Source organism: Canis lupus, chromosome 17, assembly GCF_003254725.2.
Source record: "Canis lupus dingo isolate Sandy chromosome 17, ASM325472v2, whole genome shotgun sequence".
In the NCBI taxonomy this organism is placed as follows: Eukaryota; Metazoa; Chordata; class Mammalia; order Carnivora; family Canidae; genus Canis; species Canis lupus.
This window is the reverse complement of record NC_064259.1, coordinates 21,362,895-21,380,011: the sequence shown is the minus strand read 5'-3', so window position 1 is coordinate 21,380,011 and position 17,117 is coordinate 21,362,895. Positions and strand designations below refer to the sequence as shown.

The following is a 17,117-nucleotide window of genomic DNA, read 5'->3' as shown; positions in this document are numbered from 1 at the left end:
GCTCATCCTCACTCCCTTTCGGAGTCAGGAATAGTTTCCTAGTTCCTCCAGAAAGGGGTTAGGACCAGCCGGGCAACTCTTAAGACTGAAAGCAAGGCCAAGGGCTTCTCTGGCCCTTCTCACCCGCCTGGTTTCTATCTCATTTCTGATTGGCTCGCCTGCTTCTTTTCGTCACAATCACTTCCTGGTCACGCAGTGGACGTCTTCGCCGCTTCTGCTTTCCACGGACTACATGTCCCGTGTGGCTTTGCGGAAGCGGAAGCGGAAGCGAGGACGGAGGTACCAGCTGGTCTCCGTAGGGGGGGTAGGGGGCTCCATGAATGGACGCGGCGGCGGCGGCGGGAGCGGCCTGAGCTGGGCGCCGGGGCCAGGGCAGGGGGCTGCCCGGGGCCCGCGCCGCTGCATGGGGGCGGCCCGCGGGCCCTGAGAAGAAGGGCGGGCGGGCAGGCCGGATTGGGAGGGGCGGGGCCGGGCGGCCACAGGCCGGAGGCGCGTCGGGCTGGAGCCGGTCACGATGCCCCGAAGGAAGCAGAGCCACCCGCAGCCCGTGAAATGCGAGGGGGTCAAAGGTCAGGGGTCAGGGGCCGCGAGGGGGGAGGAGCGGGGGTGGGGTCAGTGGAGTGGGTTCAGGTCGGGGTGGAGGGGGACTCCTGAGGTATGGGGTGGGCGATCTGGACTCCTAGCTTCCTACCGAGCTACTAAGGGAACCCGAGAGGGTCTGCGAGTTCGGGAAGTACGGGCTGCGAGGGCTGGCTCCCGGGGTGTGGATGATGGGCACGGTTCCTGAGGGAGAATCTTCAAGCCCCCTCCCCTCTTCAGTGGATACCGAAGACTCCCTCGATGAAGGACCCGGGGCCCTGGTATTGGAGAGTGATTTGCTACTAGGCCAGGATCTGGAGTTTGAGGAGGAAGAGGAAGAGGAAGAGGAGGAAGGTGACGGCAACAGCGACCAGCTCATGGGCTTCGAGAGAGACTCTGAAGGTGGGTTTGAGGGACTTGATCAAGGATTAGCGACCACCAGAACCTCAGTCCTTCAAGAGGTCGATTAGGATTTAGTGCCAGTGAGCAAAACACGGAACAGTGCCAAACTAGGGGTGATTTGGTTTAGATTTGAGCTAGACTTTTTCACTTGCCTAAGGGTCCAGTGAGCTCCATCACTTTGTTGAGGGGAAGTTCTGGGGCCTGGTCCAAAGGTGGTATGAATAGGACAGGGGATGAATCACATGGAGCAACTGGTTAAAAGTTAATGCCCTTTTAATAACCTTGTTTTCCTGCCTAGCACATTCCTTATGTGAAGTTTACTTTAAGAGTTTCAGGGAAATAATATCTTATTCAAATTAAGTTATGGCTAATCTAATTCCCCTTCACCTGCAGTATTATAAGCTTTGTTATTGAGGTTTTGGTCCCTACCCTCAAGTATTCTTGCACATTCCTTTTCCCAGTGATCCTAACATCACCCCATCCTAATTTGCTGCACCACCTACCCACTTATGCCACCTATATGAAGGATGTTTTTGAAAGTCATTGAGGGAATCCATGTAAAAGAAAATCCATCTTTTAGGTACATTACTTTGTTACCACGGCATTCCAGATTTTGCCTCACCCTTGACATCGTTTTTATTTTATAATCAGTTCTGTTACTGAAAAGGATCTTACTAAGATAGAGCTTAAAATAAGGTCTCAGGCCTCTGCCTTGTGTATTTTTACTTTCTTATTCCAAGAATCAGCTAATTACATTATTGATTCATTTCAGTCTGTGGTCCACTGTGAGCCTTTGACCTTTTTCTGTGCAGTGGAGTTAGGTACAGCTGTCATCACTAGGTTAGTACGAACTCAGAAGCAGATAATTCAGTTTTCAGGATCACTGAAGTAAAGGGTGGGACCACGCAAGGGGGAGACCACTGAGAACGCAAGTTTGGAGTCTGGTCCTACCCTGTGTTGATGTCTCTTCTTATGTCTTACCAGGAGACTCTCTGGGGGCCAGGCCTGGGCTTCCCTACGGGCTGAGTGATGACGAGTCTGGGGGCGGCCGGCCGCTAAGTGCCGAGAGTGAAGTTGAGGAACCAGCCAGGGGTCCAGGGGAGGCCAGGGGTGAGAGGCCAGGCCCAGCCTGCCAGCTGTGTGGGGGGCCGACAGGTGAGGGGCCGTGTTGTGGGGCAGGAGGGCCGGGTGGGGGGCCCCCGCTGCCCCCACGGCTACTATACTCATGCCGCCTCTGCGCCTTCGTGTCCCACTACTCGAGCCACCTGAAGCGGCACATGCAGACACACAGCGGGGAGAAGCCGTTCCGCTGTGGCCGCTGCCCCTACGCCTCAGCCCAGCTCGTCAACCTGACGCGACATACCCGCACCCACACTGGCGAGAAGCCCTACCGCTGTCCCCACTGCCCCTTTGCCTGCAGCAGCCTGGGCAACCTGAGGCGGCATCAGCGCACCCACGCGGGGCCCCCCACTCCTCCCTGCCCGACCTGTGGCTTCCGCTGCTGTGCTCCACGTCCCACCCGGCCTCCCAGTCCCACAGAGCAGGAGGGGGCAGTGCCCCGGCGACCTGAAGGTAAAGAGCTGGGAACCAAAAGAACCTGGGACATGGGTGGGTGGCCCTAGGGATATTCGGATTCATGGCTCAGGCCTCATTGTCTCCACAGATGCTCTGCTGCTTCCAGATTTGAGCCTCCATGTGCCACCAGGTGGTGCCAGTTTCCTGCCGGACTGTGGGCAGCTGCGGGGTGAAGGGGAGGGCCTCTGTGGGACTGGATCAGAACCACTGCCAGAGCTGCTGTTCCCTTGGACCTGCCGGAACTGTGGACAAGAGCTGGAGGAGGGGGAGGGTAGTCGGCTGGGAGCTGCCATGTGTGGGCGCTGCATGCGAGGAGAGGCCGGAGGGGGTGCCAGCGGGGGACCCCAGGGCCCCAGTGACAAAGGCTTCGCCTGTAGCCTCTGCCCCTTTGCCACCCACTATCCCAACCACCTGGCTCGGCATATGAAGACGCACAGTGGCGAGAAGCCTTTCCGCTGTGCTCGCTGTCCCTATGCCTCTGCTCATCTGGATAACCTGAAACGGCACCAGCGTGTCCACACAGGAGAGAAGCCCTACAAGTGCCCCCTCTGCCCCTATGCCTGTGGCAACCTGGCCAACCTCAAGCGTCATGGTCGTATCCACTCTGGGGACAAACCTTTTCGGTGTAGCCTTTGCAACTACAGCTGCAATCAGAGCATGAACCTCAAACGCCACATGCTGCGGCACACAGGCGAGAAGCCCTTCCGCTGTGCCACCTGCGCCTACACCACAGGCCACTGGGACAACTACAAACGCCACCAGAAGGTGCATGGCCATGGTGGGGCAGGAGGGCCTGGCCTCTCTGCCTCTGAGGGTTGGGCCCCGCCTCATAGCCCCTCCTCTGTGTTGAGCTCTCGGGGTCCCACACCCCTGAGCACTGCAGGTAGCCGGGCTCTCCATACAGACTCACCCTGAACTAGGTTGTTCTCCCTCAGGGCCCTGTGGATTAGCCCTGACTCTCCTGTACGTTTTATACAGATGGACCAGAAGTCACCTTCTACTTCCTCCCCCGCTGGCCAGGGGCTCCACAGACTACCCTAGGCACTATATGGACCAGCCCAAACCCCATGGGCAAGGGGCCCATATGGACCAGGGGCCTTACTTGACTGATGCACTTAATGAGCTCAGTGAGAAGGGCCCTGTATTCACCTCCACTGCTCCCAGGGGCAGCAGAGGAACTGGCTGGGGGACTGCCCAGCCTCCCACCTGTTTATTTAACTTATTTCAGTGCTTTATAATAAAGGAAACACTAACAAAGCCATGTCTATGCTGAATTGGCAGTGGCAAGCACAGCTCCACCTCACCTTAGCACAGCAGTCTGTGCCATGATGGGGAAGGGGGAGGGCAGTGAAAGGGAACCAGAGGTAGGCAGCAATCAGGCTGAGTTTAATGATGGGGAGTTGGGCCAGACCATACATAGACCTCTGCCCATCCCCTTGGCCCATGGCCCCAAGAAGCCAGAAGCAGCCCCAGGGGAAGCTGTGGTTCCTCCCCAAGGCAGGTAGCCATGGTCCCTTGGAGTTTGTGCAAAATACTAAATGCTAATTTGGCATTGAGGGCTAGCTCTGGAAAGAGAAGAATCCTTTGTGCAGCCAGCCCAGAGGGTGGAAGGGAAGGTGGGTTAGGAAGCCCCTGGCCAAGAGAAGAAAGGGGAAGGAAGGAAAGAAAAGACCCCTCCCGCCCCTGGCTTGGGGGATACAGGCACAGGGCAAGTTTCTGAACATTCCTCCAGGGTATAGGGCAGACATCTGAGCACTGGAGATCACAGATCCTCATCTCCAATGCCCTCGAAGGCAAAATTGCCGTGGACATCACTGGCACTGGCATCTGTGCTGGGACTGCCAATCCCCCGCAAGCTCACGGCACTCAGCTTGCTCTGTAACAAAGGTAGGGTTGGGGTCAGATGACTCAAGCCTCGTGAAATCCCCCTACCAACACCAACCACCAACCTCACCAACCCTCATGGGAAACTCACTGAGAGTTTAACCATGGACTCCCGGCTGGCATCAGGTGACTCCTGGGGAAGGAAAAGGCAGAGGTGTCAGAGACCTCAGTGGGGAAAATAAGGCCAGGCTGGGAGATGGGGTACTGATCTGAAAGTGACACTTACAAGCAGGGGCGGGGACTTCACTGCTTGCTGGCTGTCTGAGCGTCTCAGGGTGCCCCCCACTCGCCGGCGCAGCATCTAGGGATGGAGACATGAAGTGCTGATAAGGACAGAATCCCTTTGGAATCCCTATCACTTCTTCCTCTTGGGAGAAGCCCTAAGACAAGAGGTGGGGAGAGCACAACCACTCAGCTGCCTGGTCCACACCTGTTGCTTACCTTCCTGATGCTGCCACCAGATTTCTTCACCATCAGTTCATCTACCATGGACTGCAAGCAGATACTCATCATGATAGCCTGAGGGCAAGAAGAGAGCTCAGCCTGACTAGAGTTGTCATTCTGAGCCCAGCACCCCTAAGACAAGGGCTCCCACTCACATGGAGTCCTGGAAGCCCTAGACTTGGGTATCTAAGAGACGGTGCAATGGGCTCCAGAGGAGGCCTGAGGGTGAGCTCACACCTGGGGGCTGGTGATGGTGACCCACTGTAGCCGGTCCTTGCTCATGAGGTATTCAAAAGCCAGTTCCAGGCGCACCTCACCCCGGCCCCGGCCTGGGCTACTTGTGCTTCCACTGGGCAGTGGCACCTGGGAGACAAAGGAGAGTTAGGCTGAGATCATCCTGACCAATCCCAAAGCTCAAGGCTTGCCAGGCCACCATCCCAAAGGCCTACCCCAACTCACAGAGGAGGTGACCCGCCAGCACCGCATGCGGGTGACCCGGAAGGAGCCTTCACGGAGTTGCTGGCCAGGCAAGCGGAGCTGGAGGCTGAGCTCACTGTTGCCTGCGCTCACCACCACGGGACAGTCCTTCTCTGGGAAGTCAGCCACACAGGCATCAAAGCGCAAGTAGCCATAGTGCCGCAGGGTCTGAGCCAGTCGTAGGAACTGAAACCCAGTCACCACACGGGGTGGGTCAGCGGCGGGGGAGTGGGGTATGTGTGTCAGAAAACAGCCCTTGGAAGGAGATAGGAAAACGGGCCCACCTCCTTCTTGGAGACCTTCTCTTGCAGAGATTTGAGCTGCCGGTGTTGCTCCTTGGTGACCAGAATCCACCCACGCTCAATGTCTGATACTGTCTACAACAGAGAGAAAGGATGAGGGGGTTGGGGACTTCCAGTCAGAGGTCCAGTTACCTCTGTCCAGCCTGATCCTTAGCCCCATGCTTGAGTGACCTCCTTGCAGTAAGACCTTGACTATGGCAGCTTACAAAGTAGGGGGAGCAGGTTGTTGCCAGGTGCCCTGACAGTATTCTAGGAACTCTCCCCAGAACTGGAAGTAAAGACATGAAAAGTTTTCTTTGCAGAGTGGGGGCACCAGTATCTATTTCAGGGGAAGGGTTCTGAGGCAGCTCCAAGCTCACCTGAGCATATAGCAGGTTCAGGCCAACCCGGTTCTCCATGACATCGTCATCATAGGCAGAATCCCAATAACTGTGAGGCCAAGGGGGTGGAAAGGGGTAACGGGGCTAAGCTGGGGTAAGGCAAGAGACGTGGATAGAAGACAGGAACAAAAAAAAAAAAGAAGACAGGAACAATCTAAAACTATTGGGCAAATGGTAGTATAGTGGGAAGAAGCCTGGAAGGCCTAGTAGAAACACCCAGCACTATCCCCTTGTCCAGGTTCTTCTTAGTACATGGCCCAGTAATCCAATCCAGTACCTCCCCCTCCTCCAAGCCCAGCCCTGACCTCTTCCTTAGCACAATCTTATACTCTTGACTCCGAAGGCTGGTAACAGACACATAAGGCAGCTCAAACTCTTGCAACTTCCGTACGACTATGAGTTAAAAAGAAAAAAAGGAAAATGTCATGAGATTCAAGGAGAGAAAAGTCAAGAGAGGAGCCCTGAGGAAATGTCATATTTTGGGAGGAATTGGCAGGGCAAATTTACCCCTAGAAGCACAAGGAAGCAGTCAAGTCCACAGAAACTCACAAGAAAAGGTTCCATCCTCTTTCTCTCGAACTAGAAAGAGACTAAAGTATCCAATCAAGTCATCTGGAAGATCCAGTTTTGCAGCCACAGCCTAGGAATCAGGAAGCAAGTAGAGCTCATCATACTAGCTGTTACAATTACCCCTAAACCTGGAACCCTGGGGTGCAGGGGAGGTGGGGCACTGCAATACTAGTACCTCACCTCTAGGACATCTTCAGTCTGATCTGAAGTTAGCACATTGACCAGAACTTTCTGCCCGTTGCTGAGCAGCACTTCCAAGGAAACCTCCTCTGTGGGGACCTGCTGTGTCTCCTGGTGTGAACATACATAAGAACAGAGACACCACCTTGTTAACACCTGCCCCATGTCTAGCTCTGACCCATCCCCAACTCATGTCTAGGTCCTTCCTAGTGTCTTTATTCTCAGCTGCTTAATTACAGGCTGGGTTTTCTTGATCTCATTGGTACAGCAAAAGTCCCATCCCATAAAAAAATAGGTGCCAAGATGATTTCTCTGTAGCCACTGCCTTAAAACGACATGGCCCTATAGGAAAATGCTTCCCTTAAATCTCGGTCCCACCCAGAACCTTACCTGTTGTGCCCGACGCAGGAAGCTATTAAAGGTCTCACTGCTCCCAAGCAGTGGGTCCTGCCGAACTGAGGAGACAAGAGAACAATGTTCCAGTAATTTAGAACTCCCTCTTGACTCCCCCCAGCTCTTTTCTTGGTAGTTTCCTCCCCTACCCCATTTCCTGGGCTGATGATGGCCTGTCACATCCCCCAGCTGGCCTCACCTCACTCACTGTTTGCATAAATTCTTCACCTGCCCCACCCTTGGCTGCCATCTAGTTGAGTCCAGTCTATAGAACTAGGGAAATAACAATGATGTTAATCTAAAGCATGTCAGATACAAATTCAGTTCTCCCCACCAATCTAAACTGCTTTAAGGCTACATAGTGTTACAGTGGTATTTCCAAACTATATTAGTATATTGACCAAATAGCTTTACAAATACCTAGAGCATTCCTACATGCTATTTACTTTTCCTAATTAACAAATCAAGAGAATCCCCAGATGTAGAAATTAATTTAGGCCAAGTCTACAGAACCAGCTGTTTTGAGTCTCTTTCCATAGCTCTCAACACAGCCTAAAGTTCCCTCCAGCCACTCACCAGCTTGCATGTACTTTTCTAACTGCTCTCTCCGCTGTTCCACCTCAGCAGGTGTCAGAGAGAAAAGCTTCTTTGGGGGAAATGCAGGAAGGACATTGGCCCCATACTCCTTCCGAAGCTATTTGGAGAAAGAGATACAACCCTTCACATAAACATAGCGAAAGAGAAGACGCAATCCACAGTCAGTCACAATGTTCTTTTAGGCTCCCTTTCCCTTCCCTCCCTCCCCCATGTACCCTAGTCATCCAGGAAATTATTCCTTTCTCGGAGTGTCCTAAACATAAGTTCTTTCTTATCTTACTATGTACACGTCAGCCCCTTCACGGTGTGGGTAGGGTTTGTGTAGGGCCAGGGCCTAGGGAAAGCCTTTGATTATCTAGCAAGACTGTGTTCATTGAACCCTCACTGGAACCAAAGAGCTTTTTAAGGAAAATTTATGTTCCCAGTTAAATATAGCAAAATAGGTTCACAAAAGGTTTTAAGACTTAAAGGGACTTTGCAGATCGACAAATACATTTTTAGGTCTTAGAAACTAGGCCCAAAGAAATTGCTCAAGGCTGCACAGCTAGTCATCAGTAGAACCAGGACTCTGCACTGAGTTGAAGAGAGCTCGAAATCTGGTGAGGAGAACATAGAAACATTGCGTCAGAGATACATAAGGATAACTGAACAGCTAGGCCACTGAAATGAGCTAAAGAACACAGAAGGATCCTGTGAATGATCTGTATGAGAAGGGAAAAGAATTTCAAGTTGCAGCTCAGATGACAGAAGGAATGTGCTTTGGCAGCAAAGAAGGGAGGGGGGAGGTCAGTTTTTCCATGCACAGGCAAAGGCTGAAGTAAGACTGCCGACAGGGAAGCAGAAAGGCGGATGTGAATATAAGGAAGAGCAGTTACAGCAGCAGACACTAAGCTTCTTAGGGAGTTCCCCGGAAATGTCAATCCTAAGATAAAGCACCAGATCCTCCCCAGCGGCAGTGATTAAAGGGGAACATCTACAAGGAAGCCAAGTGGGGAGAAATGGAGACACCGATGCCCAGGTGTAGGAAAGGGCTTGAAAGCTGCCTCAAGGCAGGGGTGCTGGTCCCACCTGCTCGTGCAGCCCCAGGAGCTGGCTGTAGCGCACCCGGCAATGCAGGACTCCATTCACGTGAATGTTGTAGGCCTGAAGACACAAAAGCAGGCAAGCGTTTTAGGGTCTCGGTCTGGGCGACCCCCTTGAAAACGCTGGCCAGAAGTCGTCTGGCACAAGCTACGCCTGAGTAACGCACCGAGATTGTCCGAGGGTTTATTAGTCTGTTTCCCCAGGGTCAAGTTCTAAAGCAGAAGGACCAGCCCGGGGGCAACTCGGGCCCTAGTGTCGCGCAGTCTCCCTCCCCAAGAGGCCAATGACGCCCACCAGAGCGGCCGCAGCCCATCCAGGGGGAGACGACGCGGGCGAACAAAGGACCTGGAGGAGATGGGGCGACCTCTGGGCGCATCTGAGACGGGATATAAGCTCCTAGCGAAGCCGTCGGCAGTCGGCGGCTTGGGACCAGGCCCCAAGGGTGGCGGCCAGGCCTCGGAGGCCGCTGGGAGAGGGCTCCGGCCCGTTATCCCCGCCCCTGCCCGGCCCGGCTCCGGCCGCTCCTCACCACATAGGCGGAGCCGCCGCTGTCCCCGCTGCGGGACTCGGTTTCAGGAATGGAAAAGTGCATGTTCCCTGCGGCAGGGCCCAGCCGGGCTCCGGACTGACAGGGCCGCAGCGGCTTTACACGCTCGCCTCCGCCGCTCAGCGCGTCCCCGCTGCCTCACTCGCCATTTTGGGGGGGGGGTGCTGAGATCGGAGGTGGGAAGGGTGGTGGGACGTCCGCTCCGGGGCGCAGCGCCCCGGGCATGCTGGGAACTGTAGTCTAAAGAGCAAGAGCCGACTGCCACGCCCGGGAGCCCAAAGCTGAGAGGGCCCTAATCGGCGCCCGTAGCCCGGGCGGGGCCCCAGTGCACGTCGGAGATTGTAGTCCGCGGAGGGCTGTGCGCCGCGGGGGTCGGCCCAGGTGGCGCTGTAGGCCCTGGGACCGCGGCGGGCGGAGCCTAGGACCGAGGGTGATGGCTGCCGTGGCTGTGGCTGTTCGTGAGGGTGAGTGAAGGGCGGGGGCACACGAACTGGTACGCGAGCCGCCGCGCAGCGGGCGGCTGCGGCCGAGCCCTGAGTCCCTCTGGGTCCTGTCGCTCCGTTCCGGTGCCTCTCCGGACTCTGGGGTGTACTGCCTGGGGCGCAGCCCCGCGCCGCGTCCCGCCTGGCTCTGGAGAGAAGGGCGGGGGCCCAGGCCGGCTGCCTCCCCCGCCTTCCTTTGATCTTGCCGCACCTTGCGTCTCCACGCGGATCCCTGGCTTGCCTCCCGCCTGGTGGCGGAGCCGTGGTCATGCAGACCCAGCAGCCAGCCGCGGCGAGTACGAGCTCCTACAAACCCTCCCGGAGCCTCTCAGGCTCACTTTGTGATCTGTTTTCTGATGCAGATTCGGGGTCTGGGATGAAGGCGGAGCTTTCTACTCGGCCTGGGGTAAGTGAGAGTGCCCTCGGAAAACGCCTGTCAGGCTCTACGCAGGAGGCTGTGTGGCAGCTTCATTGGGCCCCAGCCTCCATCCTCGTTTCACTTTATTTCTCCGGAACGCCAGATTTTTACAGTTTTTTTTTCATCCCTAACAGTATGTGACTCTGAACCTGGAGGAGAAGCTTCCATCTCTATGGGATGTAATCTTGTTAACAGCTGGTTGGAGTCAGGATTGGGGGCTTTACCTTATGGGAATCTTAGGAAGGCACCAGTAGTATTTTGTTTTTGTTTTTTATCTTTGGACTTGGGGAAGAGCTGTATTCTATGTTTGTGTCTCAGGCAGTGGGGAGGGAGATGACCCAAGAAGAGAAGTTGCAGCTTCGGAAGGAAAAAAAACAGCAGAAGAAGAAGCGGAAGGAGGAAAAGGGAGCAGAACCAGAAAAAACTGCCCCTGTTGTACCTGCAGCCCAGCAGCAAGGTGCGAAGGCTTTTTTAAATGACTGGGGTGTGGAACTCGTAGAGGGATGTGTGGGAGAGAAGAGGAGGAGACGGGACAAAGTTGGTTTGAACAAGTAGGCAGTAAGGAAATTTAGATGAGCAGAGAAGCTTTGGCTGGGGCATAGATATTACCTGCCTGGGGCTTGGGCATGTCTTCTTTCTGTCTTTAGTAGGCCCAGCCAAAGAACTGCCAGGACCAGGCAGTCAGTTGGCCACTGCTGGGGAGAAAGTTCCAACTGGTCGAAGTAAAGCTGAACTTCGTGCTGAACGGCGGGCTAAGCAGGAGGCTGAGCGGGCCCTGAAACAGGCAAGGAAAGGAGAACAAGGAGGGCCACCACCTCGGGCCTGCCCCAGCACTGCTGGAGAAACCCCTTCAGGTACCTTCCCTTTGTTTCAAGACCTCTGTTTTGATTTTATTATTTTTTTTAAGATTTTATTTATTTATTTATGAGAGACGCAGAGAAAGAGGTGGAGACATTGACAGAGAGAGAAGCATGTTCCTTGCAGGGAGCCCGATACGTGACTCAATCTCCCGACCCTGGGATCATGCCCTGAACTGAAAGCAGATGCTCAACTGCTGAGCCACCCAGGCATCCCTCTGTTTTGATTTTATTATTCTTTTTAAAGATTAGTTACTTATTAATGAGAGACAGAGAGAGAGAGAGAGAGAGGCAGAGACACAGACAGAAGGAGAAGCAGGCTCCGTGCAGGGAGCCCAATGTGGGACTTGATCCCGAGACTCCAGGATCACACCCTGGGCTGAAGGCAGGTGCTAAACCGCTGAGCCACCCAGGTGTCCCTCTGTTTTTATTTTAATTCTTGTGTTAGCTCAGGCTTTCCCACAGTAAAACAGTTCTCCCTTCCCATTCTTAGCCTTGGGACCAAGAGTTCAGAATTCTCCACTCAACCTCATCCTATCTCTATTTCTTCTACTCTTTTTTTCCCCGTTTTTCATCTCCCCCATCCATCTTTCTTGATGTCCCTTATTCCTTAAAAGCAGATTTCTCATTATCACCTACAGTGTCTTGAAAACATGGTCATTATCTTTTAGGAGTGAAGCGTCTCCCTGAGCACACTCAGGTTGATGACCTTACACTTCTGAGAAGGCTTGCTAAAAAACCAGAGCAGCAACAGGTAGGAAGTGGTTTCAATGCCTGGCCAGAAATTGCCTAAGGGAGATGGGTTAGAGGAAGGGGGGAAAGGTGCTCGAGACAAATGATACCCTGAAGAAGACAGGGTATTTGGGGCCAAGTAGCCTCACTGTTTATTTTCCATTGGTCCTGTCTCTTATTTTGTCAAGGTTCCTACACGAAACGATTATGGATCCAAAGTCAGTCTTTTCTCCCACCTACCCCAGTACAGCAGACAAAACTCTCTGACTCAATATATGAGGTAGGATTCTATGAAATTGTTGTAACTTTTAAGTTCTAGGAGTTGTGGTAACTTAGTATTGAAAGTGACTGGAAATTTGAGATGGGGTCTATGGGAAGAAGCCTGCACACAAGGCAAAGCTCTAGAGGAAATGGGGGTGTCTGTGCTAGTGAAGGAAGTTCCTTTTCATCAGGGGCAGGTGGGCAGTAGGTACTCAAGCTCCCTTGCAAAGTGTGTGACACCGCCATCCCATCAGCATCCCATCCTCTGTGATCCACCCAGCCATGGTGCGACTCGGGCTGCAGTACTCCCAGGGCCTGGTCAGTGGCTCCAATGCCCGGTGTATTGCCCTGCTTCGTGCCTTGCAGCAGGTAAGCCCTGTCTTGTTCCCTCTGTGACCCAGTCCCACCTTCCCCAGCACTACCCCAGATTCCTCTTACCCAAAGTAATCTCTGAGGGACAGAGGGAATGACTCCACCTTCAGAACGCTTTGTTCAGTGAAACTTGCCTTAGCCCCCTTTCAGAGCCCTTTATTAGGAGATGTTTTGCTGATAACTTTGTGTACCTTATAGGTAATTCAAGATTACACAACACCTCCCAATGAAGAACTCTCAAGGGATCTAGTGAATAAACTAAAGCCCTACTTCAGGTAAGGACAACCACCGCAAGTCTGCTGCCCCCTCACCTAGTCCTCTTTTTGTACCCTCTCTCTTGCTCTTTTACCTCTTATTTTATTTTTCTGTTCTTTGTCTTCTTTATTAAAGAAAACATATTTAAGCACGAATGTAAGTTGTAGAGTCGCACATTATAGAGTCACACAAACACGAGGTATTGTCTTTGTAGCTTCCTGACTCAGTGCCGTCCCCTGTCAGCAAGCATGTACAACGCCATCAAGTTCCTTAACAAGGAGATCACGGGTGTGAGCAGCTCCAAGCGGGAAGAGGAGGTGATGAATATGAGGAATGAGCAAAGCATACCCCTGAGGGTACAGCTGAGAAACACAATCAGGACTCCCAGAAGTGACAGTGAGGCCATTCTGCCCTGGTCAAGGGTTAAGGAAGTGGTTGGGCTGGCTGACTTATGCCACCTTTGGGCCCCCTTTTGGCCCACTTTCAACCATCATTGTACACATACTCAAGCATCTGGCATGATCATCAAAGGAAGAAATGTGTCCATTTCTTGTTCCCTAAGCATCTTAATCCATTTAGGCCAAGTCAGAACTTCGAGCAGCCATTGATCGGTATGTGCAAGAGAAGATTGTGCTTGCAGCTCAGGCAATTTCCCGCTTTGCTTATAAGAAGATCAATAATGGAGATGTGATCCTGGTATATGGATGGTATGGTCCGGACCCTATGACAGAAAATTGGGGGGTATAACAATCTGAAGAAAAGATTGCCCCTTTGCCCTTTAGCAGTGAGCTGGCTGCCTGTCCGTTAGTGACATCTATAACTGAATCCTCCTCTCCATTCACTCCAGCTCGTCTCTGGTATCACGAATCCTTCAGGAGGCTTGGGCTAAGGGCCGGCGGTTTCGGGTGGTAGTGGTGGACAGCCGGCCACGGCTGGAGGGAAGGCACACACTACGTTCTCTGGTCCGTGCTGGGGTCCCTGCCTCCTACCTGCTGATTCCTGCAGCCTCCTATGTGCTCCCAGAGGTGAGGGCAGAGGAAAGGGACTCCAAAGTTGGAGGTAAAAGGGTGTAGTGGTATAGATAAAATCCTGTCTTCCCAAGGTTACAATTATTTAAAAATACTAAACTTTTATAGCCCTGTTTGTATTTAATAGGAAAAACATCTACAACATGTTATAGCACAGTGTCATATGAACAGTAAATTAGCAGCCATGAAGAGGAGACAGGACAAAAGTAACTTCAGAGTTTTATTTTCTTGTGGGAGGTGCAGTGGGGTCAATGGTCAGGTGTTTTCTAAGAAGAACTATCATTAAGTTCTGTTATTGCCCTTAATATTGCTATCCTGGGCAGGAAGTGGGGAACCTGATTGTGCATTAATCACATATCACATTTTCTCTCCCTCTCCACTGTTCAAAATAAATAGGTTTCTAAGGTGCTATTGGGAGCTCACGCACTCCTGGCCAACGGGTCCGTGATGTCACGGGTAGGGACAGCACAGCTGGCCCTGGTGGCACGAGCCCATAATGTGCCAGTGCTGGTCTGCTGTGAAACATACAAGTTCTGTGAGCGTGTGCAGACTGATGCTTTTGTCTCTAATGAGCTAGGTAAGGAGCCCAGGAGGCAGAGAGAAGGTTTCAAAGATCTGAATTTTGGAAGGGAGGAGGGAAGGTCGAACTACATCTTGTTTTCCACAAGGACATAAATGGGTACGTCTCCCATTGCAGATGACCCCGATGATCTGCTTTGTGAGCGAGGAGAACATGTGGCCCTGGCTAACTGGCAGAACCACCTGTCCCTGCGGTTGTTAAATCTAGTCTATGACGTGACCCCCCCGGAACTGGTGGATCTGGTGATCACGGAGCTGGGGATGATTCCTTGCAGTTCTGTACCGGTTGTTCTACGAGTCAAGAGTAGCGACCAGTGAGTGGGGGAACACAGGGTCAATAAATGACATACTCCCTGCATTCAGAAACTCGGGTGCCTTTGTATGTCTTTTAGTATCGCCATCACTTAGGTTACAGACACTGAGCTAGGTATGAGGAGGAATATAGGGAAAAATCAGAGAGATATTTTTATTTTATTTTATTTTCTATTTTTTTATTTTATTTTTATTTTTTTCTTTTCAGAGAGATATTTTTAGTATTTTAGAATCATTAATAGAATATATTGACATATTAAGTCATTACATATTATTTAGTATTTTTAACATTGAGTACCTACGTGTTGGAAAGTGCTTTAACCCCTTTCTGATCTGTTTGGGAAGGTTAAGGTAGCTCCATGAAAAGAAATTTTACAGATAAGAAAACAGACATGGAGGTTGCTACTTGGCAAGGCAACACAGCTAAGGCATGGAGAGGCTCTTGTCCAGGATAAGAGTAACAAGCAGCTTGTAATCTCAGGCAATTATAAATTAAGACTGTGCCCTAATTTCTATGCTATCTGCCATTGACAAATATTCATTCATCATGGTGGAAGTGGATAGTATCTGCAGTATGAGAGAAGTTCCACTATTCATATGAACAGTGTTCCTAGGAGGCAACCATAGATGATACCAGGAAATCTATTAAGGTTGGAGAGGACTTCACAGGGAGCATGTGACCTACGAGGGTAGGGAGTTTCCCAGTTGGAAAAGAATGGGAAGGCACATCAGCAGCTGGAATAGCTTGAATTCAGAAACCGAGTGGCCAATCCAAAGTGTCCAGTACAGTATAGTGAAGCTAGACCCGAGGCTTATGTGGAGAGTGAAAGATAAAGCTGCAAAGGTAGGTTGGGTTGGGGCCAGACTGTGAGTCTTTACCATTGTGATTAGTCTAAAAAAATGGGAGAGTCCTCCATTTTGTGTGTACATGTGTGTAGAGTGAACTGTGCTAAGAATCCCTGTCCCAGAAACAATAATTATCAAGATTGGCCACGTGTGCTCGCTTTTTATTTCCTTTTTTTTTTTTCCCTTGCTGAAGTTACTTTAGAGGAAATCCAAGATATTGTATCATTTCACTCCTACAAACCTCAGTTTGTGTCTGTAAGAAATACAGACATTTACTGTGTTGTTATACCTATTAAATTCTTAGTATTGCTCAATCCATAATCAAATTTTCTTGATTGTCTCAAAAACTGGCTTTTTTACAGTTGGTTTGTTTGAATTAGGATCCAAACAAATCTGTACATTACATTTGGTTAGCAGGTGTTCAATTTATTGTAATCAGAAGTAGTCTCCTCAACCTCCCTTCTGTTCTCAGACAAGATTTGTTCCGGAAATAAGGTTGTCTTATAAAATGTTCTCCACTGGATTTGACTTTTGGTTTCCATGTAGTGTCAATTAACTCATTCCTCTAACTCCATTCAACTTTTTGGGCAAGAATACTTCGTAAGTGGTGTTGCATTTCATATAGCGTCACATCAGGAGGCAAATAATAGCTGTTTAGTTTTGAGTGGATCCAGTTTTAAAGTTTGACATTTTAAATTTTCTCAAGTTTTCATTTAGTGGTTTCATTCACTGGTGGTTACTGCTTCGATTATTTCATTAGGGGATGCAAAATTATTTTTTCCCCTAATTCTAGGATTCTTTCCATATTTGCTAGCTGATAATCTTCTAAAAAGAATTCCTTCTACTTATTCTGAATTATAGTTCATACTACAAAGATGAGATAAGTGTTTCTTTCCTTTTATTTGCTAGTTTACAGGAATTGATCACTACTTCCAGTGTCATACAATGTGTAGTTATAGAATAGTTGGCTTTCTCTTAAAAAAAAAAAAAAAAGATTTATCAGCTCATGGGTTAAGTTATTGAGCATATTAATCATTAAAATTAAGCAGAGGATCCACAGGGTCAGCTCTATACTTTAGAAAGATAACTGGTAGAGATTAGAGGCAGAGAAACAGATCAATAGAAAGATTGCTTGTCAATCAAAATTATAAATGCATCAAAACTTTGGTCCAGCAACTCTGCCTCCAGAAATTTATAATGCTTCCTACCCATAGATTACACATTTGAAGTAACAGGTTATTTGTAGCAGAATTGTTTACAATTGCAAAAGATTAGAAACCACCTAAATACCCATTAATAAGAACAAGGGACTAACTCAAATTATAGTTGACCCTTAAACAACATGGGTTTGAACTGTGTGGGTCCACCGATTTTTTTGTTGTTGTTATGCTACGGTACTGTAAATGTATTTTCTCCTTATGATTTTAACATTTTCCTTTCTCTAGCTTACTGTATTTTTTTAGCTTACTGTAAGAAATACTGTATATAATACATATTGACATACAAAATATGTATTGACAGTTTATAGGCTTCCAGCCAACAGCAGGCTATTCAGTAAAGTT

At 50.6% G+C, this 17,117-nt stretch overlaps 3 protein-coding genes across 11 annotated transcripts; 2 read left to right on the top strand and 1 right to left on the bottom strand.

The window, feature by feature from the left end:
* Positions 1–134: 134 nt before the first annotated feature.
* Positions 135–3,813, top strand: ZNF513 (zinc finger protein 513). 3 transcript variants are annotated; one of them, XM_025454352.3, is made up of 5 exons: positions 409–569; positions 820–981; positions 1,966–2,553; positions 2,645–3,321; positions 3,535–3,813. In XM_025454352.3, the coding sequence occupies exons 1-5, from the start codon at positions 515–517 to the stop codon at positions 3,595–3,597; spliced, it is 1,545 nt and encodes a 514-aa protein (XP_025310137.1). In that variant the 5' UTR covers positions 409–514; the 3' UTR covers positions 3,598–3,813. The 3 variants fall into 3 exon arrangements, with proteins under 3 accessions (XP_025310138.1, XP_025310137.1, XP_025310136.1); XM_025454353.3 differs by lacking the exon at positions 409–569 and adding an exon at positions 135–279 and having other exon boundaries at positions 2,645–3,813; XM_025454351.3 differs by having other exon boundaries at positions 2,645–3,813.
* A 108-nt stretch (positions 3,814–3,921) lies between these two features.
* Positions 3,922–9,664, bottom strand: SNX17 (sorting nexin 17). The gene is made up of 15 exons (XM_025454354.3): positions 9,396–9,664; positions 8,852–8,926; positions 7,763–7,880; positions 7,184–7,248; positions 6,794–6,904; positions 6,593–6,683; positions 6,349–6,436; positions 6,023–6,092; positions 5,646–5,738; positions 5,344–5,547; positions 5,122–5,247; positions 4,882–4,959; positions 4,667–4,741; positions 4,532–4,573; positions 3,922–4,432 (listed from the first exon to the last, which is right to left on the bottom strand). Exons 1-15 carry the CDS (start codon positions 9,456–9,458, stop codon positions 4,319–4,321), a joined length of 1,413 nt encoding a protein of 470 aa, XP_025310139.1. The 5' UTR covers positions 9,459–9,664; the 3' UTR covers positions 3,922–4,318.
* A 70-nt stretch (positions 9,665–9,734) lies between these two features.
* Positions 9,735–14,763, top strand: EIF2B4 (eukaryotic translation initiation factor 2B subunit delta). Of its 7 annotated transcripts, none has more exons than XM_025454345.3 (13): positions 9,735–9,877; positions 10,258–10,301; positions 10,632–10,770; positions 10,964–11,167; positions 11,842–11,924; positions 12,091–12,182; positions 12,418–12,532; positions 12,734–12,810; positions 13,005–13,107; positions 13,370–13,497; positions 13,638–13,815; positions 14,215–14,395; positions 14,516–14,763. In XM_025454345.3, the coding sequence occupies exons 1-13, from the start codon at positions 9,847–9,849 to the stop codon at positions 14,713–14,715; spliced, it is 1,575 nt and encodes a 524-aa protein (XP_025310130.1). In that variant the 5' UTR covers positions 9,735–9,846; the 3' UTR covers positions 14,716–14,763. The 7 variants fall into 7 exon arrangements, with proteins under 7 accessions (XP_025310130.1, XP_025310129.1, XP_025310128.1 ...); XM_025454344.3 differs by having other exon boundaries at positions 10,961–11,167; XM_025454343.3 differs by lacking the exon at positions 9,735–9,877 and having other exon boundaries at positions 10,008–10,301.
* Positions 14,764–17,117: the final 2,354 nt, after the last annotated feature.